The sequence below is a fragment of the Gallinula chloropus genome (genome assembly GCF_964237585.1).
Source record: "Gallinula chloropus genome assembly, chromosome: 16".
NCBI lineage: Eukaryota > Metazoa > Chordata > Aves > Gruiformes > Rallidae > Gallinula > Gallinula chloropus.
This window is the reverse complement of record NC_140101.1, coordinates 11,202,057-11,226,092: the sequence shown is the minus strand read 5'-3', so window position 1 is coordinate 11,226,092 and position 24,036 is coordinate 11,202,057. Positions and strand designations below refer to the sequence as shown.

Below are 24,036 nucleotides of genomic sequence, written 5' to 3'. Positions count from 1 at the left end.
AACCCGGCCCGGGGGCGAGGGGCAGGCCTAACAGGCCCCAGCCAGGCCCGGGGCATGCCGCGACGGCCCCTAAGGAAACCCAGAAGCCCGTTCCGTTAGCGGGAGCTCTGAGGCCTCGCAAGGCGCTCACGATACAATCGTGCCCGTTATCAGGGGGATCCCGGGGGACACACACGCACCCCCGCGGCGCAACCCCCTCCTGCGGCCCGGGCGCCGCCATGTCCCCTGACAGAGGGGGGCGAGGCCTGCGGGCGGGGGGCGGAGCCTGGCATGCAAACGCGGCCGGCGGCCTGCAGGGGTGGAATAGGGCGCATGCGCATTGAGCGCACGGTAAGGCACGGGCCCTTACACAATGCTCCTGGCTCCTTCAGCGGCGGGGAGGGGGAGCGGCGGGCGGGGCCGAGCATGTAAATGAGGGCCGGGTTCTGCTGCGCGATTGGATAAGAGGGAGGAAGAGGCGGGGCCGGATATGTAAAGAGGGAGCCGGCGCAAAGCGCACGGGAGGGGGCGAGGGGGTTTGTTGAGTCGGAGGGAAGCACAAGGGCGGGGGCGTGGCTTCCTATGCAAATATCCCGGGGGGGCGTGACTAGAACGCAAATCGCCGAGCTGCCTCACACTGGCCTTGGCCCCGCCCAGCCAGTAAAAGGCAACGCGCCTGCGCAGTGCGCCGAAATGAGAACTTAGTCTGTTACACAACCGCGGTGGAGTCAGGGGCTGCGCTCTCCTGTCGCGTCCAGGCTCCGCGCGTCCCCGGCGACGCGGCTCCGTTCGGTTCGGTTCTCTTCAGCTTTCTTTCCTTTGCTCCGCTGCGTTTGGCCTCCTGCGCTCTCCCGGCATGAGCGGGGATCAGCTGCACAACGATTCCCAGGTGAGCGCCGCTTCGATGCTCGCGGGGGCCTGCTCCCCGGGGACCCCGCCGCCTCTCGCTTGAGGCCGCGGGGTCCTTGCTTCCCCTCACAAGTCGGCTTTTCCCCCGGCGGATTCCGCCCCCCCCGCCCCCTGCGGCTTTACCCTCCGTAAAGGAAGACGTGCCCCGCTTCTGCCCCCTGCCTGTCCCCGCTCGGGGTAGCCCACGCGTCTGGGGAGAGCCCTGTCAACCCGGCCTGTTCCCCCCCCTCGTCGCGTCCCCCCATCCACCGAGCCCCCCTCCCCAGCCCCGGAACCCCTTTCTGCCCAGGTGGGAGGAGGTGGGGAAGGGGGACACATGTGTGACCCCTGGGAGAAGGGGAGGGGGGCGGCTGGCTATCTTACCCTGACTCGTTTCCCTCTGCGGGGGGGGGGGATCACCCCAGGAGCCCTTACGGCTGCTGGGGGACGGCTCACCCTACCCCCCCCTCCCCCGCCACGGAGGGCACCTTCTGCATGGCGCTGGCCGTTTCTCTTTTGGTATTTAATTTCTCTAAAAATGAGAATGAAGGAAGGAAGGGGGGGGGGGGGGGGGGGAATCCAGCGCACCCTTCCTCCCTCCCTTCCCCCCGAAAAGAGGGGGAAAAAAAAAAAAATACCCCCCGTCGGGACGGCGTTTTAAACGGTCTCTCCCTGTCTCCTCTCCCCGCAGATCGAGGCGGATTTCCGAGCGAACGGTGAGTGTGGCCCCGGCGCGCCCCTCGCCTCGCCGCGCCGGCCGCGCACAGACATGGCGTCCCAGAGACTAAGTCCCGGCTCCTCGCTCACCGGCCCCATTGTTCCCATCGAGCTGCCAAAAGCGCCCCTTTGCCAGCGGCCTCGAGCCCCCCCGACCCCCGCTTCCTCTAGTGGGGGCACCGGAGGCCCCCGATCAGAGCCCATCGGCTCTCCCGGAGTCCCCTTTGGGCCCCGATTCCTCCCTGGAAAGTCGCCTTGTCGACGGTCGGGACTTAGTCTCTGCGCCATTTTCTTTTTCTCCTCTCTTCTGTGTGGCTTTCTCTCCTTCTCCTCCTCCCCGAGCTGCTAGAGAGGAGCCTTCTACAGAGGCACCGGGCGGCGATCCCCGGCCCCCAGCCCCGTCTTAACGGAGGGGAAAGCAAAGTTTTTAACTAAAATAAATCCCCGAGCCGTTTTTTATCGCAGCCTCTCCCCCCCCACACACACACATACACACGCTGCTCCCCGTCTCTGTTCCTTTCAGGGAATCCCTCCCTTCCCCTAAAATGAAAGGTGATTGCAACATGTTGCTCTTTAACAGAATCTGCTGCATCCATTTTAAGATCAGTCTTATTTCGTTCCTTACTATTTAATTGAAGTAACTTTACCTTGTTGGGTGGGGCTTTTTAATTAAAATAAAAGCATGCATTAAGGGGGAAAAAAAAAGCCACACAAAACGGTGCAGACAATTCCAGAAAGGTAGACAGCATCACTTCAGAAAGTTTGCATGCTAACTGTGCATTTCATTCAGAAACATTAGGAGTCCTGTGATTTCTTGTATAAATTTATATGTGAATGTATACATTTATATGTCTGTATATATTTATACTTGTATATATGGACATATAATGTTATGTTTTTTAATCAGCCTGATGGCTGTTGACTTTTTCTGACTGTTTATTCGTTTTTCTAGGAAGCAAGCTAATTGCAACCTCCCACAAGTTGGTAGGTGGCAAATTGAAGGGTTTAAGCAGGGTAGAGGGGACTTGAGGGCACATGACCTACCTTTGTATGCGTTACTGTCACTGTTTGGGATGTGTAAGGAATTCTGAGCTGTCCTTTCTGGCTGGTGAGGTGGTAGAGGACAAAAAATGAAGGTAACCTGCTTGATTTATACTGATTTTTAACATACTTTTCTGGATGATGTCCATGTGCCTGGCTTCTTTGTAGGCTACTGCGTGTAAATATTTACAGATCTACACTTGGGTACACCTTTCTTGCTGTCAGTTCATTGGAATGTGGTGGTGTGTGTGCAGTAGGAGCAAGCAGTATAGCAGATACACTGTTTCTGAGCTACTATTTCCATTCTGATCCTAAAGTAGGGTTCTAGGACTAATTCTTAACAAAAAGTGGATTTCCCAACAAATGGAGGAGGAATGCTTGAAACAACTTAAATATAAATATGTTATTTGAATATTTGTAGCCATCTTATGCTGGGAAGTATATGCTTAAGGATCATCTTTATTTAGGGAAAAGTATTCCCTGGTAAGCTTTAGTTATGTACTGACTTACAGAGGGGAAATGATGTGTATTTGACCTTTCCACTGCAGCTTCCAGTGAATGTCTTAGAGGGATTTTTCTTCTCTATTGTGGCCATGTGCTGGTTTATTCTTACAAGGGGTTTAAGTATACAGCTCTTAACTCCTTCAGTCTTTATTTCTACCATGTGGTGGAGAAATTCAATACAGAGATTCTAAGTAAGACACCTTGATAGAAAAAGTGAGTTCCTGGTGAATCAAGCATACCCAACTAATTCTTATCAGTGTAGGTATTGGCACTCTCTTCCTTCTATTGTAATTACTTTATATAAGTTGTGTGATGGCACTGTGAGTGATTGGAGGCCCCTAAAATCCAAAATCCTCTTCAGCACTGAAAGGTGTGTGTAGTAACCTTGTTAGTTGTCTTAAGGGAATAATGCTGAGTAGACACTGTCCTCTCTGACCTTGTGACCAGAGCTGAAACCCTCTGCTTGCTCAGAGTCTTGATTCCTCTGCTCAGTAGCTCTTTGCACTTCTCTGTCAGGAATTGTCGCGTGTGTATCCGAGAACAGCAGTGAGGCTCTAGCTCTTATATTCTTGTTTTGATCCTATTTAGTGGCAGAGATGAGGAGTGGGTGGTAGGAATCTGAAGTACTTTTTTTCCCCCCAGATGTTTAGAATTTGGTTGTACTTTGATTACTGTTAGGCTAGGCTTACGCCTTCTAGGTTGCCTTTCCTCTACCTTTGGGGAAAGCTTTTCTGGGGGCAAGTATTGAGTCATTCTAAATGTTGAATGTACCAGCAGTAAACATTTTTGTTAATAGGGAATGTTTAGGGTGACTTTTGTAAAGTGTATTGATAATAGAGCAGCTTAAGTGCTTTGAAGCTTCCTGTTGTTACTGATGTTCATATCTGGGTCAATGGACATACTACCTAAGGTGGTGATCACGCAAACTATTGCAGCTGAAGTAAGGTGGGTGGATCTGCTGGCCCATTGCAGGTCACCAGGGAGCACCCTGGTTGTAGCCGAGAACTTGGATCGGATTACACACCCGTTTCATTGATAGGTATGAGAGGATGCCAGCAGTAAATACGTGTTCCTGGCTATTTCTTGTCATTAAATAGCCAGATCACTTTAAGCAAGAGTGTCCTGGGCAAATTCCAACTTGGGTAATTGCATTCCGTCGCAATATCCAGATTCTCCCTACTGTTTAATTTGGCCATAGTGGGTATTTTTTCACCTTAACTGTATTTTTAGTATCAGTACGCACTGCAAAGAATTTTCCATGTTCGGTGCCTGAGAACGATACTGCTCTGAAACAGCAAGCCTTCTTTGCAAGTAACATCCCCCAGCATTGTGGAAGGGAAATGGTAGTCTAAAGCTGTCACTTGCAAATACAGTGTGGTCATTAAAAATGACTCCTTTACAGATGTGAAGATTTAGTCACAACTGATGTACCCAGGGAGGGAATCATTCAGATTGTTTCTCACTTGGTAAAATTGCAGATCACTTCAGATGCAAAATCTGGATTCTATTGAGTTTTGCCTTCAAGTGCTTTGTTATTAAGGTGGAACGTAATAACCCCTTACTACTGAGGACAATGTTGAGACTAAAAGCAGTTTATCTTGACTTTCAGTTCTCCCATTGTGTTTGCAGAGTGCAGCAGATAAAAATGACTTTTGTTTTCAAAATAATCAAATTGTCTTCCAAAGCTACTGAAATCCACTTGAAGGTTGTAAGTGTCTTGACTGTTCATAAGCCTGTGACCTGAACTCCTGCAAAATCCATCTCCCTTCTGTGTAGAAAGTGAAGACATCACCCTAAGCAGTGTTTTTCCCTTTCAGTTGACTTGCCCAATGATGTTTAGATGCAGTTTGAGGCAAGTATCGCTGCACTACCCACTGCAGCATATTAACAGGAGTTAAGTGTGAATTTGATTGTCCAGCCATGATAGAGATGGCTTGCTGAAAGTCAGATGTGCCTGAAGGAGTGGTGTACTTTAACAGTCAATTGTTTTTTTGGGAGGGGTTTTGGGAGATGCTACTGCAGCATCTTATCAGAAACTGTCAGGTTTTTAATGTTGGCCTGAGCACTCATATGGCACCTCTGTATGTGTTGGGGTGAAGATATGAAGGGGAGTGAGCGAGAAGGAAATGTAAATTGCACAGCAGGGGTGCTGCACAAAGGCTGTATCACGTCTTGTGCTTTGCATTAAACTTGTGTATGGTGTGTGGCAGAGCTGCCCACCTACAAGGTGGGAGCGATTTAAATGCTAACAAACTGAAACGCACCGTTCTGGAGATCCTTAAGATTCTTCAGTGGTTGTGAAACAGCCCGTGGGAGACCAGATTTGTTCTTCCCTGCTGTCGCTTTGTTGTTGCCTTCTGGATGGGCAGGAGTTTTTGGATAGAGAGCAGAGCCGCTGCTGCCACGGGGCTCTGTGGACCTTAGTGCAGTGGCTCTAACAGCTGCACTAAACGTCGGGAGGTTAGGAAGCTTGGAGGTAAAACCTTGTGCCCTATCTGTCTCGGGCACTTCAGGGTGAAACTCTTTTCAGACTAGGGCGTTTAAATGTCAAAACGTTTGGCAAAGGATCCAAAATACAAAAGGTAGCTGGTGGTATTTAGATGCAGATTGATATCTCCACTGAAAATTTCCTTTCCCTTTTTTTGTGATGGGGGAGATGTGAATCCTGAAAAATGCAGTTTGTTCCTTCCAACACAAGGCTTGAGTCACACTGCCTGTTCCAGACTGCAGTGCTGGGTGACGAGCCTGCATTGTACGAAGGGCTGCCCACAGCCACAGAACAATGCTTGGGGTAGTTTTAAGTCTGAAACCACTTAGCTCTTTTTTTAATTTTATTTTAGAAGTACTTAATGGCAGACCCCAATCTCTGCAGAAATTCTTAACTTGGTTTGGTGTTCATTTTCAGTATGTTCAACGTGGGGGCTTGTAGAATATAAAGGTAGAGCTTTACTATAGAAATCCTCAAATTGTTACAGGTGAGGGTACTCTGAAGTAAACTGATAATTTCTAAACAGTGCTCAGAAATACAAATAAATGTTTTGTGGATAAGCTGTTCTTAAATATCATGTGCTACGTAAGGTATTTGCATCTGTTTTCCCAGCTGTAGCCTCAGAATGGTTTTACTAAAGACACTGAGGTCTGTTGTGTTAATTGTTCTGACACAGTCAGCATTGGGGTTAAAACTTAATGGCTGTCTTGTGGGAGTGGGGAGTTGAATGTGTTTCTGTTAGCTGTGGCCAACTCTTGTTTTTGTTGAAACTCAGCAGAATTACCTAAATGTGCTGGAAGATGTGTTTTGTGGGTTAATGGCCTGTGTGCTTCCTACTTCCAGCAGATTTTCTTAAGATGTTTTTCCTTTTACTATGGTGTTAAGTGATATCTGTTATTAACATGATATCAGGGCTACATTGTTTACTTTGTGAAACATGAACAATGTTTAACCAGGGGACCAGTGTAAGAGTGTGGGGTTTTACATGGCTTCACCTAAATTAGGCACACGGGTCATAAAAATGATGGAACACAAATTCAGATTTAATTTCATTTACAACGGTGACTTCAGATATTTGTTGGATAGTTCATTGAATTCCAAGCTCCTGAGTTGCTCTGTCAGCAGAAACTGCAATAATATGTAATTATAGCAAGTACTTAACATCTCATTGACTCAAATTCCTCTGTTAATGATTTCACTGGATTCCTGTTAAAGTAATACCTGCTGAAATAGCACAAGCCACTGCCCTATTAGAGAGAGGCTCCAGGTCAGATTCTTACCAGTGTTATAAATTGCTGTAGTTCTGCTAAAATCAGCGGAGCTCTGACAGTGTATCTGCTTTTTTGTTATTGGGCTGCAGGGCTGGGCTTTAATGATACAGTGACTATTTAAGAAAAGGACAATTTAACACAAGAAACCAGCACAGATTTTTTTTTTTTTTTTTGTAGTGGCTTTTTGAGATGAGTTACTTTCTCTTTCAAGTTGGCTTGAGCTGGTTGTGCTAATATAATTCCTCATATCCTTCGAAGACATGCAGTCATTCAGAAATATTTATTGGCTTATTAAATTGAATTGCCTTTGCAGCTGCTAGTTTTATAGAAACTGCCCCAAGTTTTATAGAAAACCTCACCCTCTGATACACAGAAGCAAGATGCTGTTTAGCATTATATATTCCGCTCCTGCCTGTGGCTTTGAAGGACCGTGTCTTAGGTTTCCAAATCTGAAAGAGAGAGGATATTTGTTGCAGAAATCGGTGTTTATCATCTTGCTTTTCTAGGGCTGTTTCATTTGACTGAGACAGGGGAATATGACAAATATGCCTGGCTGTACCTTCTCCCTGCGTGACTATTAGTTCTGAGCTGTTAGCACTGTCAGCATTTAAATATGTACCATCATTGGATTTCAAAATGCTTCTTCCCGTTAAGGGAACAGGAAAAGGGCATAGACTTGAAAGAACAGCTTAGAAAATCAGTTTAAAACCCAGTTCTCAGCTAAGGTAGGACTATTCCTTTTTTAAATAGTATTCCCAGCTACTGCTGTCCTCACTCTGCTATTAACTGTCTGCTCTAGGGAGCTCCCACTGGAATTAATAGCGTGTTGAAGCGCAGTTCTGGGCAGAGCAGAGAGCGCCTTTCCTGCTGCAGGCTCCTGCTGTTTTGCAGTTCAGCTGAACGAGCTGTGCTGGTGGTTTCCCAGTGTGTGCGTGAGATGACAGCATTTGTTCAAAACGTCCTGACACAAATACTAAATAGTTCCAGTGGATTTAATCAGATCTAGAGTTGGAAGTATTTTCTTCTGGAGTGCTAGCTTTTTAAACTAATGATTGCTGAGTGAGCTGTATTAATACCTTTTGGTGTCACAGTGAGGATTAAGGCACCTGGAAGTGAAAAGAAAGGGTGAAGTTGATCTGTTCTTGGACCTACAAGGTATAAAGAGCTGTTGAAAGTTACAGTTGACTTTAAAAAACATGAGCATACAGGCATATTTTCAAGTTTTCAGATCTGAGAATGAAAGTGGAGAGCATGGAGCTGAAGTCAGTCTTCCTGAAACACATGCCTTTGTAACACCTGAGCATCAATGATTCTCATACTACTTTGGGATTGAAGTAGCGCTTTGTTAAACCTCAGTCCATGTTGCAGTGTCCACCTGACTGATGATGTGAAACAGTTTTCTGTCAGGTCTCCAGCATAACTAGTACCAGACTTGATGCTTTTGGGGTGTGGGAGACTTTGGCAATTAGTTCCCTATTAGGCTCTAATGATAGAGATGAAGTCCTGTAATGAGGCAAAATGATTAGAAAAGGGATAGTGGTGAAAGTAAGAATTGACTCAAATTTACTGGTGTCATTGCAAGTTCTAGTGACGTTTTCTGTCATGTCAAGGCCTGTTTGTCCACTAAAATAACCTACTTTGTGTGTAAAATATACTGGCCAGACAGCTCTCATTGAGTACTGTGGCACTGTTGCTTCACTCTGGGCAAGTTTCCTATGTTAAATCTCACTAGGCTTACTTGAAGGTGGTCGCAGTAATAGTTCAGTATAGACAACTTGTACTGACAGCTGCTGTTTTGAAAGTGCCAGCTCCCAATGTGGAGGGGTCACAAGGACTGATAGCACTGAGTATGCTTTACTCCTGTCTTGGAAAACTTTAGAGGCAGGTGCTGGAAAATATTTGAAATGTGTATCTTGATGTGATGGGGGCAGTGCAGGCATTTGAGGGACATCTAGCAGGAGAGTTAGCCTAGGTGCTTGTCATTCAGCCTTAGCAGACAATACCCCATCAAGAAAAACAGTGTGTCTCCACCTAAGTACTTAAATCCGTTTTGTGTTTGGAGATGGTAACTTTTGAAGTTGAGATGATTGCAGGGAAAAGGGAGCATCAGGCCATTGGGAAGTTGTTTTATTAGAGGGCCCTGTCAGTCTTGGAGCCAAAAGTTGCTGCCCACAAATCTTCTGATCAGTAGATCTTTCTAGATTCCTTATCAGTTTGTTTTTGTTCGTGTTCACAAGCCTGCTGAATGCTTTGTGCAGTTGTGAGTGATGTGGGGGATGTGTGTATATATTTTTGTCATACCTTTGTCAAAGAAAGGGTATTTAGAAGAGTGTTATAAAGACAGCTGCTTCCTTCTGGTGGTGGCTAAGCTTCATGGTGCCCACCAAAAGATGGAAGCTTGCTCCTTCATAATTCTGCCCAACATAGATGGTTGCCTGCTGAAGACAGACTGGTGTACATGGAATGCAGTGCCGCAGCAGAGCGATTCTGACTGTATCTTTCCATGACTGGAGAGAGAGATTTCTGCCTCAGGAAAGCTTGGAGTGTACTTGTAGCTTCACTAAAATATTTTGATCAGCCTATGTAACTCATCTTTGGCTCTGTCCTATCTGTGTCTATTAAAGACATGCTATGTGGTTAGGATACACTAGTGTCTGTTACGTCTCACCAGCTGCAGTGTGCAGCTGACAGTCTTACACAGGGTATTGAACAGATAGTACAACTTTATTTGGGGAAGTGAGACTCTTACCTTCTTAATGAAGATGTAGTTGTGATTCTTCAAAACGCTCCTTTTTCTCCCATAATACTTTTTTCTCCTGCTTTCCTAAAAAAATAAGACCCTGGTGACTTACAGCTCACTTTGAAATCCCAGTCATTGATTTGTACACTCTGCTCTTACCAATTTTTGCAATAAGTACCTGGGATCTCAGAGCACTTTGCCCTTCTAGGGAATAAACGATAGCAACAAATTTATGAGGTCTTGTGTTCAACTTGGATAAGACTGCATAGAGCTTGTCCTCTCTGAAACCCTCTTGACCTAATGCATGAGCACTGTTAGTCTGGCTGCTCTACAATGAGTTTTGTCAAACACTTCATAATTTCTGAAGTGTTCACTCCCTAGTGCATACTGCATGGGATTGGAGGTTGTCTTGTTTCCACTCAAATGTCTGTCAGTTTGGTGCAGTGGGAAGATATGTGTCAATATATAAACGGAGTATTTTAAAAAGAATTGTCTTAGACACTTGACCAGAGACATGGCTTCATGGTAAAAAGTCAAGAATATAATTAATAGGAGTGGAGCAATACCCAAGCACAGATAGCTTTTTAATTTTTCCTGGTATTTGTCACTTACTCTGATCTATTGCCTAACACTGCTTCTGCAACGTGAAAACAGGAACTTTAGGGTGTTATTCAGGACCTCTTATCTTCCTTTATTTGCCACATTTCTTCTGTATGCCTTTTCCATTTGAACAACAGTGTGGTAGTTTTTCCTTTGTATGTAACATGGAATAGATGACCTGTGCTTTAGGGCCAGGGTGAGTTGATGGCAATACATTACTGCCCAAGGCTTATATTCCACTATTTGAACACGGGCCAGACTTGTCAAAGCAGCTGCTCATCTTCCTCTGAGGCTGCAGCTTCTTGTTTTGGAGAGGTGGCCTAAGAAGACCTTTTAGGGGAGAGGATGGGGGGAAATTGGGGGTCTTACCTTCTGTGTTTTTTTTTTTTTTCCCCCCTTTGAAATATGGTGTCTGTTGCAGATTAAGTATCTGGAAATAGAGTTGAGAAACATGTAGTGGTCTTTAACTGAAACACAGAGATTTCTGGGGTTAGGGTAGTGAAACTAAGACCTCTATTTCTGTGGTCTGCAAATGGAGTGTTAGGAGAACAGGCGGCGGGGGACACTGTGTCCCATGGGTTGTGACATGAGGTGGTTTGGACACCTGATAACCAGGTAGGAGGGCTGTCTTCCTTCATCTGCTCTGCAGTGAGTGGAGTTCTTTCTGTCCTTGGGGACTTGAGTAGCTAAGTAAGCTGGCAGTTCTTACAGCAGCTTCTGGTTTTGTGTGATGCTGTTGTGGCAGCTGTCAGCATGGTCTGTATTTCGTGGTGCTCTGGTCAGGCCATGTGAAGATGAAGGATTGAGTATGATGAGAGATGCTTTTGAAGCTGAAGGCAGGAAGCACTGGGGAGGGACACTGTTACTCATGGACGCTATTCCGGGGTTTAAGGTTCTTTGTGCTGTGCATTGTTATCTTGGCCTAAGGGCCTGATGTTTAAATAGGCAACACTGTAGGAGAAAAGGGAGTACTAAACTCAGAGGTGAAGAGACAAGAACAGAGTGGGAGTAATTTCTTCCAGCACAGAAATAGCTATCAAGCTGTCTGGCTGGGACTAAGATTCAATTCCAACTTGGCCTTTTGTTTTTGACTTTTAATTCTCTCTCCAGCTGAGGACTGAGGTGGTTAGCAAAGGGTGGTTAAAAAAAGGGCAGCTTCTGCAGCTTTAAGCCTATGTTGTATTTTTTATTAAACAAAGAACTTGGGATCTAAACCTGCTTTTTTTTTTTTTTTTTTTTTTCCTGTGGTACTCAGTTATTTCACAGATACTAGTGTTGCATGGTGGGTTTTGCAGTTAGTGTTATCACTGGATTTACAATAGGGAGACCAGTGGTTTCCTGCTCTGTGTGCAGGGTTCCGGTGTCAAGTACTTTCCAGGTTGTCTCTTGCACCATGTGTGCCACCTTGAGATCAATGTCTCCTAACTGTGCCTTGAGCAGTAGGAAGAGCATACTGTGTCTTCTCCTAGTTTGTGAATGTTAGCCTGTGTGTGAGTAACATCAATTATTGGAGAGAGAAAAGAGCAGGGATGGGCAGGTACCAGTTTTAACTTGCCTAAGCAGGTACACGTACAAGTTAGACGAGCACTCTCCATTTTAATGTAGCCTTTTGGGAAACTGGAAGCAGGAGCTCTTTGGAGATCCATGTGAGGGTGTGAATCATTGCAACAGAAGCAGCATGTACAAAATGGAGGGATGGAGTGGTACTAGTGACGTACTCTGAGGTTTGTACTCTAGAGTTAATGACCACCAGATGGGGAATAAAAAGCTGCCTGCTCCTCTTTTGAGGACTGAGAATGTCATTGAGGCTGTTAAAATGTGCTGTATCTGTTGTAATGCTCCTTGTGCACAGGAAACCCCTTTATGGAGCAGAGGAAGCTTTCCTTACTGGTGTTTCCCCATGACGCTTAGTTTTTTAGCATTGGCTTTGAAGATTAGGTTGTGGTAACACTGCACCTCTGGGATCAAGAGCACAAGGTATTGAGTGCTTTTTGGCAGTAGGAGTAAGGTACAAGTGGTACTGTAGTACACAAGTGTAAATTGCCAGATCCAGAGGCAGTAGGCTTGTAAGACTACAGATACATTGCAAGAGATGAACTGTTAGCAGCACTGACCTTGATTAACTTCTGCAGTGTTGCCCAGCTTTGTAGGTGTCATCTCAATCCATCATTTTAGAAAAGAAGCATTGGCACAAATCAGACTCAGAATATCAGTGCTGTAATTCTGATGTTTGCAAGTTGTTGTGTTGGAGCTGTGCAGGTGTTTGGGTTACTTTGCCTTGCTTCAGCAGATTGGAACCTCTTTCCATCTGTCCAGGATACCTTTGGAGGTGAATGTGGATAACAGGCATTTTTTTCAAGAGCCTTTTTCACTTTTGCTCTCATCCTTCTGTGCTCTGCCTCCTCCAAACCCAGGAAGCCTCTCAGATGAGTTAGCGTCTTGTCTGAGTCATGTCATAGCTGTGTATGTCACCTGCACTTTATTAAGGAAGCATAAGCAAGCTGTCCTTGAAATACCTGTTTTTATAACTAGATACAGTCTTCTAATTTAAAATATGCTGCTCTCTGGAGCTTGGTAGCTGTCATAAACAATATTTTTCTTTTATCATCAAATAGGCTTATTCAGCATCACTTATATCGAAGGAGAGCTTCTTGCTAGGTTTTAGACTGTTCTAATCATCTAGGTGTAAGGAAGAAAGTATGACTTGGTGCTTGATGCTCTACGCTTGGCTTCTTCATTTGTCAGCATGTGGTTGGTCTCAGGAGAGCCCAGCCCAGCATAGCTCTCTGCCCCAGTCCATAGCTTGTCATGTAGTGGATGGAGACAGCAGCTAGCGGTAAGCTGCCTATCCCAGTAACTGAATTCTTCAGTTGAGCCTTAGGCAAAAGGCAGAAGCACATGCATTGGTGAGTTCATCAGTTTCTTGTTTCATAAATGAAGGTGTAAAGCTGTCATTCTTTAGCTTTTTCAGGCATTGCCTTCTGTGTCTGACATGTTTGCCCTTTCCCTTCTGCCCAGTCCTGCGTTAGACTCTTGGCAGTGGGGCATAACCTGCAGTTTATGGTTCTGTTATCTGTTATTGTCCAAGTGTGAGCTCATGTGTGAAGAGAAAAAAGTTCATTTACTGCTGAATGGTCACCTGAGTTAAAATACTGTCCTCTCTGGGTTGGGAGTCGGCCTCTTAGAGCACTCATCTCCTGCAGTATTGGCCTCTTTCAGGAATCTAATTTTCTTCAAAGCTGCCGGTGGTGCCTCTGCACGTCAGCTGAATCTGTTTGCGTGCAGTTGAGCAAGCAGGTTACATGTGGTGTTGACAGCAGGGATGGCTAGTTCAGGAGGGTGATTAGATCTCCTAGGAAGTGATCTGTGCTTAGGCTTTGCCTGTTGCTTATCAGTGTACTTCCTTAGAATGAGAAGCGATACTAATGCCTGGCCATGCTTCTGAAGGATCTGGGAGGTTTATGAGGTCCTGGTGTACTGAAGCTAAAGTGTGTGTTTTTAAATGGATTCCTTTAAAGAGGATGAAACTGTAGAGCATTGTTTAGTGCAGAAGTCCCCTGTAGCTGTATTTCACAAGAACATGAGAAACAGTGTTCAAAACAGATGTGAGACTCATTAACAGCAGAATTAGTTTGTTTTTAATTTGAGTTCTTGTGGGTTTTATCCCTTTTTGTAAATACCCCATCCATTCATCCACCCAGGCACAGGAGCCTCATGCTCAGACTCTAATCCAGACTAAGAAACCTTAAATCCCAAAAGGAACTTGTTAGTTCATGGAGTCCTTTTTGCATAACACGAGTGTTTGTGTTTTGGGAGAACTATTGAGCTGGGAAAGGAACACTTCTCCATTTCATTTTTGTAGAGGAGTCCTAGGAAGAATGCTGACTTGTACATTGCAAGTATTTACTTTTTGACTGGAGCTGAAATAAATACACTGTTTGACTTTTTTTTTTTTTTCTAAGATAGATTTTTATGGTGTCTTTTTGTGTGTATTAACAGTTCATCTTAACTGTCTCTGTCCCATCACTGCCAGCTATACAAATGGTTTATTATTAGGCAGCGTGGTTAGTGCTTTGCTAACTGCAGGCATGTGATTTCCTAAATCCTGTGATCCAAACGGGTTTGTTTACATACAGAACTAATTTCAGATCAAATTACTTGAGACTGGTACTCCCAGAAGGCATCAGTACAGACATACGCTGTCAAGCACCTTTGTACACCGAGAATCCAATGATGTTTCCTGCCTGTAGGTCACTATAGTTTTCCCTTGCACTTAACTCTGGCTGGAATTACTCTTGTATGTTGGATTTTTATGTAGCTCATAAAGCAATTTCTGGTGCACTCCTTGATGGAACAAGCTCTGGATTTGGCACTGGCTGCATAGTTTTCACTGCAGCAGTTACATTTTTCTGAGAGTGTGATGCTTGGTATGAGCAAATTGTCTCCCTGTTTTACTTCTCTGTGGTTATTGCTTTCACTTAAAAATTTTTGCTGTTTCTGTATCAGGGTAGCTGTCTTCACAGGTAGCACTGTGAAGTGCTAGCAGACAAGATTCCAGCACTTGTCACAGGCTGTACTGGTGGAAGGTATCTTATATTTTAATCTCAAGATGACTGGTACTTCAAAGCCTTGTTGTGAAAACCTATAATGAACTGTTTTCTGGTCATAGATCCTTTTTTTGAGCAGACTACTGACAGGTTTCACCTCTTAAAAATGCAAACAAGCATCCATAGGAAACCAGGATGAACTTACATTGTCCCAAGCAAATTTGGGAGAAGTCAGTTGAGAATGTCACTGTTACAAGCCTGGTACTTAACTTCCAATTTTATTACATTTTTCTTTCTCCATGAGTCTCTTGATCTGTCAATGCATCTTCTTAATTATGGGGATGGCATGTGAAGTTAAGTATCTTGTGTCATTAGTTGATTTTCAGAATGGGTTATTTGTATTCTTTCTTACACTATTAGGGCTACTCATGTAGTTTCCCCACTTACAGGCTTTGCTTAATACTACTGCAATCATTAATGCAAGCTCAAGGCTCTGTTGTTTGTGTGGGTGCCTTATACATCTGATAGTACCAGATAAAAGGTGATCATAGGTTGCAGTTGTGATCACAGGGAAAAGGGAAGGTTTTTTTCTGGTCTGCTAGGGACTGGAGCCCAGGAAGTGAGATAATTGCTAGCTGTAAAACAGTTCCAAGTTCAAAAATAAATGGGTACACTTTAAAACTTGCAAGATAATGATGCTGAAATGCATGGAAACTCAAACAGGTTAGGTGTGTTGAGGTATTTCAGAAAGCTCTGGGGCTGCTGCATGAGCTCTTTGGGGTAAAGCAGAACTTTGAAGAGTGAGAGTTGCTTTCTGCTGCTGGGTACCTGGATAGGGCTTTCACTCCCAGAAGTGGTTTTGTCTAGCACAGGCTTGGAATACTTGGAAGAGGAGGATAGGAGGGAATAGTACAGCTGCTGCTCTAGGCTGTTTGTGTAGGAGCAAACTACTAAATCAGCTGGAGTGGCTTTCTAAGTGGTATTAGTCCTTCACGTAAAATTCATAATAAAGTTTAACAGATGTATTGATTTTAATTTTGATTCTAGTAAGACTCATAATAACCTTTAAATTTTGCCTCTCTATATATAAAACTGGCAGCCAAGAAACTTTTAAAAATAGTTTTTTCCTACCCTTACAGTTGAATCTTTCAGATATAAATTATCAGATTGTAAATAGTCTTAGCCTATTTCTGCTCTGAAGTAATCAAGTGGAAATAAAGATTTCTTAATTCTTCCTTTGGAGTACTTGTGCAAGTAAGCTACATAACTTGTTCTCATTTTGGGTTGCTTCTGTAGTGCTCAGGTTTTTTTAAGCATGTTTCTATCCCACCATTCGACCTCTTAAAATATTTAATGTTAGGCTCATGTTCAGAAAACTGGAAAGGTAGAGTGTGATCATGTCACAGTACTTGTAAAGCAGAACCTGTGATATGATGGAAGTCATTGGTTAAGTGCCTGAGTTTGAAGTGCACTGGTAAATGAACTTTCAATGGCTCTGCACCTGCAGTGTGTTTGCTCCAGTTTAAACAGCTCATTTAGTGACTGTGATTTTGGAAGCTGTTTGAAAACTGAAAAAAGCAAGCTAATTTTTCACACCTAATTATTTATTTCTGCATAGGTAAATAAAAAGGGCTACTTCAAAAATTGAGGAAAGAGGTAACCAGGAGCAGTTGGTACAGTTCAATTTCAGGGACTGTGCCTGCTTGCTTTCGGTGGACTTCAGATGTGAAACAAATTAAGTAAATGTTTTGCTTCCCTTTCTAAGTCTCATTTAAGGCAGATGTGAATTTTGCACAAGGTGGAATATGAAAATGTTGGCTGTGCATTTAATAAAGCTCTTGACTTCCATCCAAAGATGCAAGCCATTACTTTAAAGAAATCAAACAGCCCAAACAAAAGACAAGCCTCAACAAACCGATAATATATTGTGTGGAACTTTTTTTAATTTAAAAAGTTACAGGGTTGTTATGCATAATAAAATAACCACAGCATACTGTCTTGCAGTAACAGGTTACATTTTGTACTCAGCTCTCTGTATTGGTGTGATTTAACAGTTGCCAGCTAGTGAGACTTGACCTGGAATTAACAAAATAAACAGATTACAGGTGCATAATGAGATTAAAATCAATGACTTAAAGTAACATTTGGTGTCTGCTGCTGTCAACTGAAGACTTGCAGTGGAATTTGGTGCACTGTATGTAGGAGCTGTACTTAATATTACTTTCAGTATTGCAACTGTAGCATTATTTTAAAACTTAAAGGTACTGACACCCACGTAGTGGTTATGATCCTGTGTCCTCTATCCCTTCCTTTCAGAAGACTCAGTACAGTTGGAAGGCAGAAATCTCAGCTGTCATTAATCATTTACCTTTTGTTTACTTTCTCGTGTGTTTTACCTGGAATAAAGTTTCTTCTTGTGTGTCCCATGAAGCAGGGGAGTTGCACTCCCTCCCTTGTCTTGAGAGTGGGAGTTGTGGCAAAGCTGACTCTGGTGATGATTGAAGGCGACCGCTGGAATAAGCCTGGCATGGGTGAGCTGTCACTGAACTCACCCATGCCAGGAACAGAGGTGGCATCGGGCTGTGTCCATCCAGCGCAGCACTCTACTTACAGACATCATTGTAGAGAGGGAAAGGAAAAAACCCACCACACCAGCTGGAGTCAGTGTGGGAATTGTTCCTGCAGTGAGGAACCAGCTTAAGTGCAACAAAAGTGATACAAATGCTCAGACTTCTGAAACAAACCTTTTTGATTGTGCTTCCCCATCAGTTCAGGTTGGTAGGCAAGACATCATCACCTGACTGCAGTGTGTAGAACAGTGGTACTGCTTGGCAGAGATCCCTAAAAGCTTGTACCAACCACCTGTATCTTGCAGATTGAGTGTATACCCTAATATTGAGCATTATGTTGTCCCTAAGGGTCCTGACTCTTCAAGTCCTCCCTCCCTACAGCAGGCAGGAAACCAGCATTGGCCAAAGCCACATCATGTTGTCAAGGGATGGTTAATAAAAAAAGGCTTTGAACAAATGCCATTAGAGCTTTTCCTCTGAGGATGCTGAGCAAAGCTTGTACCACTCCCATGTGTGAAGTGTGTGTGCTGCTGACTGCTGACAGGAGCCAGGCAGTGCCTGCTGCAGGAGAAGCATTTCAAGGCAACTGCTGGGTTTTTTTTTTAATCTTCTGTAAAATTTTTCCTTGAGGGGAGCCCTTGTTCTGGGTCAGGACAGGATAGCCAGACATGCCAGCCCTGTCCTTGGGTGGTGGTGTGAATACAGGCCCTGTGTGAGCTACTGTTGAGACATAGCTCTTGAGCTGAGGAAGTGTCAGGATTTCAGGGAGTCTTTGCAAACTTCTTTTTAGTGGATTCAAAAAGGCAAGTGGTTTACACAGCCAGCAAGTGGAAATATTTTTTCTAGTTGACATCATTGCAGTGTAATTATTCCTGACAGCACACCAGTCTTACTGTTGGCTAGTGCAGTTTTTAGAACTGAAAGTTTTCTTCTTATGCCCCAAAATAATACCAAGCTTTATTTTTTTAAATATAGCTGAAGCTTCTGCTATCTTCTCTAAGGACTAGGAATTATAATTGTCTGCCCCTATTTTCTCCTGATTCACCTGTCTTGAAAGCTTGCACGCCCTAAGCAGCTGTTGACTTTGCATCACAGACTGTGTTGTTTGCACCTTTCTAATGATGGTACAAAGAGCAATTGGAGGCGGAAAAACCTTCTGCTGGGGGCACTGACTCAGTCTAAGGATGGAGCACAGTACATGAAGTTCTGTCTGCAGTGTGAATTTGTCACAGATTGCACTGGAAGATTTTCTTTGCTCTTGACCCAGTCTACTGAAGTAACTCTGAGCTGTTCTCTGAGCATTTCTTGGTCAAAAGTCTTCAGAAGATGATTCTGCTCACCTGCCTGTGACAGTGATGGAGGCATGTGCAGTGTGTGTGCTCCTGCCTTGCTTAAGGTCTAGGCTTGATTCTTACGCTACAGCTGAGCGTAAAGTGGGGATTGCTGAGCTGTGAAGCTAGCAAAGAGCAAAAGTATCTCTGCAGGTGTGCTTGGGGGCTGAGCAGAAGTGTTTCAATCCACTCTAGCTTATATATTGTTCATGAGAGGGGATTGAAGAGCAGTGTATCTTCCCAAAAAATCTGTTGCCCAGATTGCTAGCCAAGAACTCCTTAAGGAAAAATACTTTCTGCAGACAGGAAAATATGGGTTCAGTGAACAATATTGCTTTAGATTGTGTTGAAGTAAGGGATGGGTTGTCTTCAGCAGTTCCTGATAGCTCCACAGTCTAACCATGCCTGTAAATGTTTCATTTGCCCTGCTGTAGCAAAGGCTTTGGAGAACCAGGGCAGGAGTGCCTCTGGTTACTCCAGAGCTGCTCGCTGGTGACCCTGGACAGTTCTTTCTGTCTTTATCCTCAGTGGGGAACACGCATTTCTCCCTGTGGTGTGTACATCCCTCCCTTTGTTGCCCAGAGAAGATTGTGTGCGACAGCACCGCGTGACGGTGTCTGTGCAAAGCCTTGGATCTGTGCTAAAGGTTGGTTGCTTTCTAACTCTGAAAATAGGATTAGTCCCTCTTGCATTATCTGTTTGAATGCCTTTAAATTTTACCTTCTATTGTAATTTTGAACTCGTTTTACACTCCTGGATGCTAGACCGGAGCAATTGTCCGGTTTCTCAGCAGGTCTGGCCTTCCTGCTGTGCTGGTTATGTTAACTGCATTTCACACAATGGGGAGGAAACGGGTTTGGAATGAGTTTGGAAAAGCCTGAGATTAGATGCTCTAGTAAAAACTGTTCAGTGTTAGTGCATCTAAAAGAAATCCACTGGGAACCTACCTATAGCTACTTTTTAATGCAGTAATTATTTCCTGGAGTTGATTGCAGCTGTTTCACCTTAGCAACGTGTACTTTATGTGCATGTAAGTTTTCCAGGGCCCGTCCTGTGTACAGTGTATTAGCAAACTGGAAAACAGATCTATCTGCAATGTGTGAGGCGCTTTTAACAGAGAGGTATTGGAGCTCAAGCTTGTGGGTGTCCTTTATTCGTTTTGTATTTTGGATCTGGCTGAGGTACTCAGATACAAGCAGAGCTAGCTTTGAAACGGGTCATTGGCAGCTACAGTTGCCTAGCTTTTTACTTTTCTCTCTGTTCTGACCCCTTCGTGGACTGTGGAAAGTAATTCCGGGCTAGTTTGAGGTGGGAGGAGGAGTAAGTGCTTACTGAAGGCAGGACAGTTGTTGGATGTAACAGCTAGAAGTGAAGTTTCTATACCATATGAACTTGCACATGCTTCCAACATGGCTTTATTTCTGATGTCTTGGAGCTTTCCTGAGGTCCACAGTGTGCACTGTGAACCTGCTGTCAGCCTCCTGATGTGCATGGATGTGATGGGCCATTGCTTGTGAAACTTCAGTCAAGAGTGTTACCTTCTGTTTTGCTGCTGCATCACTTGCTTTATTCATGTGAGTGTAGACTCAAAGCCACAGGAAAAAAAAAATATCATTGAAACTATTTCTGTCCTAGTACAGGAAGGGCACAGTGTTAGTATGCAAGGTACTCAGTGTCTGTATTGAGGTGGCTCTGGAGAGTAAGTACTTCTCATGAAGGACAGTAGCCTTACAAGACTAAATATCGCTAGGGAGAGGAATGGAGTTGCTCTTACCTTATTTCCCAAAGTGACTACTCTGGACTGTCCTTTCTCCCATGCCAGCACAGCAGCGTTTTCAGCTGTACACTGATGCCGGTCACTTCCCTGATGATTGAACTTGCTGTTCTGTTTTATTCTGCTTTCTTAGTGGAAACATACTAATGGGTTTCAGTCTCTGACTCTTATTTATACAATTACAGGAGAATGTTTTGCAGTTTGGGAATCCCTGGAAACACATGTTTCTGTTCACATTGAACTTTTTTGGTTTTGAATGCATGTAATGGATTGAAGCTTCATTGTTGCCTCTCAGTTGGGAGCCCTTTGGCGTATGTAAGCAGCAACTATTAATTTAGCTTTTCTGTACTGATCAAACATGTATTTTCATACTTTATAAGGCTTCCTTAGCTTTGTCCTTTGTGTAATGTCGTTTACTGCCCTTGTGCTTGCAGTGATTTTATGTGTTTGTTACACAGCAGCCAAGATCTGCTGCGGAAGAGGTGTGTGTGAGCGTGCCACCTCCTTCGGAAGAGGTGGTGTAAAAAGCACTGTCAGGTCATTAAACTTGCTGCTGCTGCTGTCTGCACTGCTGTTCTGCTGCAAAATGCTTGCAGTACAGCAGTTTAAGGTCAGCTTCTCTATACCACACGTATCTCAAATAAGCATTAATCACCTAAGGAGTGTTTACCAGGTACCTCCCCAGCAGGTTAAAAAAAGAGGTGCAGAGAAAAGTAGTTGTTAATCCAGTGTGGCTGAATAAAAAACTTGAAAGGCTCAAAATGTGCACTAAGGAGTAGCTGTCCTCTTCCTGCATAGGCTTTTGCAGCATATCTTGCTTACCTACCCAGCTTTTTCAGGTTGGTGTAGACTGATGAAATGCCAAAGACATTTGCTTCAGGTTAACTTTATGTAACAGAGGCTTCAGTCACACACAATAGGAGTGATTGGCCTGTGGCTTTTTCTGGCCTCTAACCTATCCCTGATAAGCCTTTGAAGTTTGGGATGGCTAAATGAGTGTACAGCTTATGTTGCAGATGTGGTCCTGTGCCTGACATGCTCTCTTGCTATTAGCAGCTCTTTCACGTTGTTTACCTCTTCCTTGGATGGAAGTTGCTGTGTGGTTTTGGTGGAGCAGAAGGCGTGTTGATCTTGTTTTGCAAACTTTGTGTTTTTAGAAAGCTCTGCAAGATCCTTGTTTGCACAATAAAATTTTGCCAGACTAAGTAGAACTTCTTGGAGTTGTTAGGAGCTAATCTAAAGGACAAAGAGTGGCTGGAGACAATTCTTTCTATCTTTATTCCCATGTCAAGATCCATCACCAAGTCATTCCTCAGGTTTCTTTCCATCCCTTTGACAGAAGGAATACGGGGCCTTCAAGTTACAAGATGAATCAAGAATGCAGTTAACCAAGGGGTCTGTCTTGTTCTGAAGCCAAGTTTCCCAGTGCAGTCCTTTTAAGGAAAAAGACTTTTTATGTGTCTGTTCCTGTAGCATCTTTTGCCTCTAACTGCTGAAGTGTGGAGAGGGGGTGTAAGGTCATTGATTTTATTTTGTTTCTATCTCAAGTACAAAGTACTGGGTTCTGAGTGGTGTGGTCAGTTCTGGCTCAGCCCAGGAGGACTTTTGTCTTGCAGTAACTATAGCCTGGGGGGGAAAAGGTGACTCAAATATCTCCAGTGATGATGTATTTCTTCATTTAATCCCTTAGAAAAAGGAAGAATGCATACCGGTGGAGTCTTTTTGCAGTGAAGTTCCCACCTTAAGATAAAATGTTTGGTTATTCCTCTACTTTTGCAGGCTCTCTTTTCATGGGGGCTGCATGCTTGGTTTTGTTCCTATTCCCATGTTTGGATGGAAAAATGAATGACTGAGGATCTCAGCTTCACAGCTTAGAGATGCTTTGTGTGTTCTTGTGCTTAATCAAAATGAATTTAGTAGTAGTTTTGCAGTAAAGGAGAAAGCTCAGATTTGACTCTAGTTTATGGAGGAATAGTCAGTGCACCTGACTCAGTGATGCACCCGGAGTGAAAGATGTTTGTGACAGCATGGTAATTGCACTTCATTGGAATTTGACTTCAAGAGGGACTTAAAGGATTTAGAAATAGCTTTCTGTAGCAGTGTTGATTGAGGAGACACATTTCAACACTGGTAAAGGCTTGCCTGGCAAGTTACGTCTGAAAAGTGTATCTGTGCCATTAAGCGTGGTGTTCAGAGGAAGCAGAAGCCTGGTTGGCGTCTCTGTGTCACTGTAGTTTTTGTTCTTTTCTTGATACCTACTGAAAATCCAGGTCCTGCTTCTTTTATTGAGTTTCACACTTAGGTTATGGGCAACTCAAATAATGGTCTTGGTGTTTCAAGTCACTCCAGGATTTCAAATGTTTTGCAGTCAACTATTGGGGAAATAGAGCAGCAGAGAAACAGTCCTGCAGCACCTTTCCAGGGTAAATGTTTTCTGTGTAAATAGGGCCATTAGGCCAGCGAGTGACATATCCAGTTTTGCATGGCAAGTTTATTTTAGATTATGGCTTTCTGCTTCAGTGTATTGTCCACAATACCATCATCCCTGAACAATGCCTCCTGGGTATGTTTTTCTGCTTTTGACATTTCTAGCTGCATATAGATGTTTCCCGTTTTCTTACAGTTCATTTTGCTTTGTTGGGAAGCGTGTTACTGTCTCTGATACTTGGGTACACTTCTGTTTTCTGTCCAGTAGCTTTTTGTTTACTCTTTTTTTTTTTTTTTGGGCTACAGCAATGGCATTCCATTTAAATTCTAGAAACACTGTATAATCAATTACTGGAACAACATGACTGTACTATGACTTTCTCCAACTGGAATACAAATACTTCAGAGAAGTTTAAACCTTTTCCTAACTGGTTACGTGGGATTGTTGTACATGCCTTGAAAATTGTTAAAACACCTGAAGTCAGATGACTAGTCCAAAGTCCTGATCCACTATGCCTCAGACCATGCTGTTCTCTCCATATGGTTGCTCTTCTGAGCTATAAGGGGTCTGCAGAGAGGCTTTTTCATCTCTGTTCCAGGTGAACAGTTTGTAAATTGTCCAGAACCTCATGGAGCAACTTTACACATGGGATTGCTGTTGCCTGTTTAGGTAGTCTGCTAACCTGTCACTATTCCTCTTGAAGGTCCTGGATAATGACTACATGTTAGTGTTTCTCCTTGCTTGATAGATCTATATATTGTAAAAGTTAGTGCAACACTAACTCTATCTTATGGAAAATTCTAACACTAACTTAGGCATGTAATCACTAATGGTGTGAGGCAAAAGTTCATGTTCTTTTCCATGAGTATGAAGGCACATTGAGCTACATTCACATTTGAACATTCATAGCCCGTCTTGGCATCATTTCAGCAACTGAACCTTGATAATTTTAATAGTAATTTTCTACCCAACATGTAAGACTTTAAAACTCTAAAAATAGTATGATTTGGCAGAATAAATGGTAACAAATTATAAATCTTGAGTAACTTAAAAGTAAGAGGCTATTTCCTGACAATCTGCAGTTTTATGATTCCTTGAGGGGGAGCCTCTGGGGGAGGAGAAAAATCAGTAAAATTGTTTCATTTGGTGTTTCAGCTG

The 24,036-nt window shown here is 43.8% G+C and overlaps 1 protein-coding gene across 1 annotated transcript in view; it reads left to right on the top strand.

The window, feature by feature from the left end:
• The first annotated feature begins 678 nt into the window (after positions 1-678).
• Positions 679-24,036, top strand: part of TOP1 (DNA topoisomerase I) — a 66,212-nt gene continuing 42,854 nt past the window's right edge. The window contains exons 1-2 of the mRNA XM_084271389.1: positions 679-868; positions 1,559-1,583. Coding sequence (XP_084127515.1) covers positions 836-868; positions 1,559-1,583 — 58 coding nt within the window. The 5' untranslated portion in view covers positions 679-835. The remainder of the gene's footprint in view (positions 869-1,558; positions 1,584-24,036) is intronic.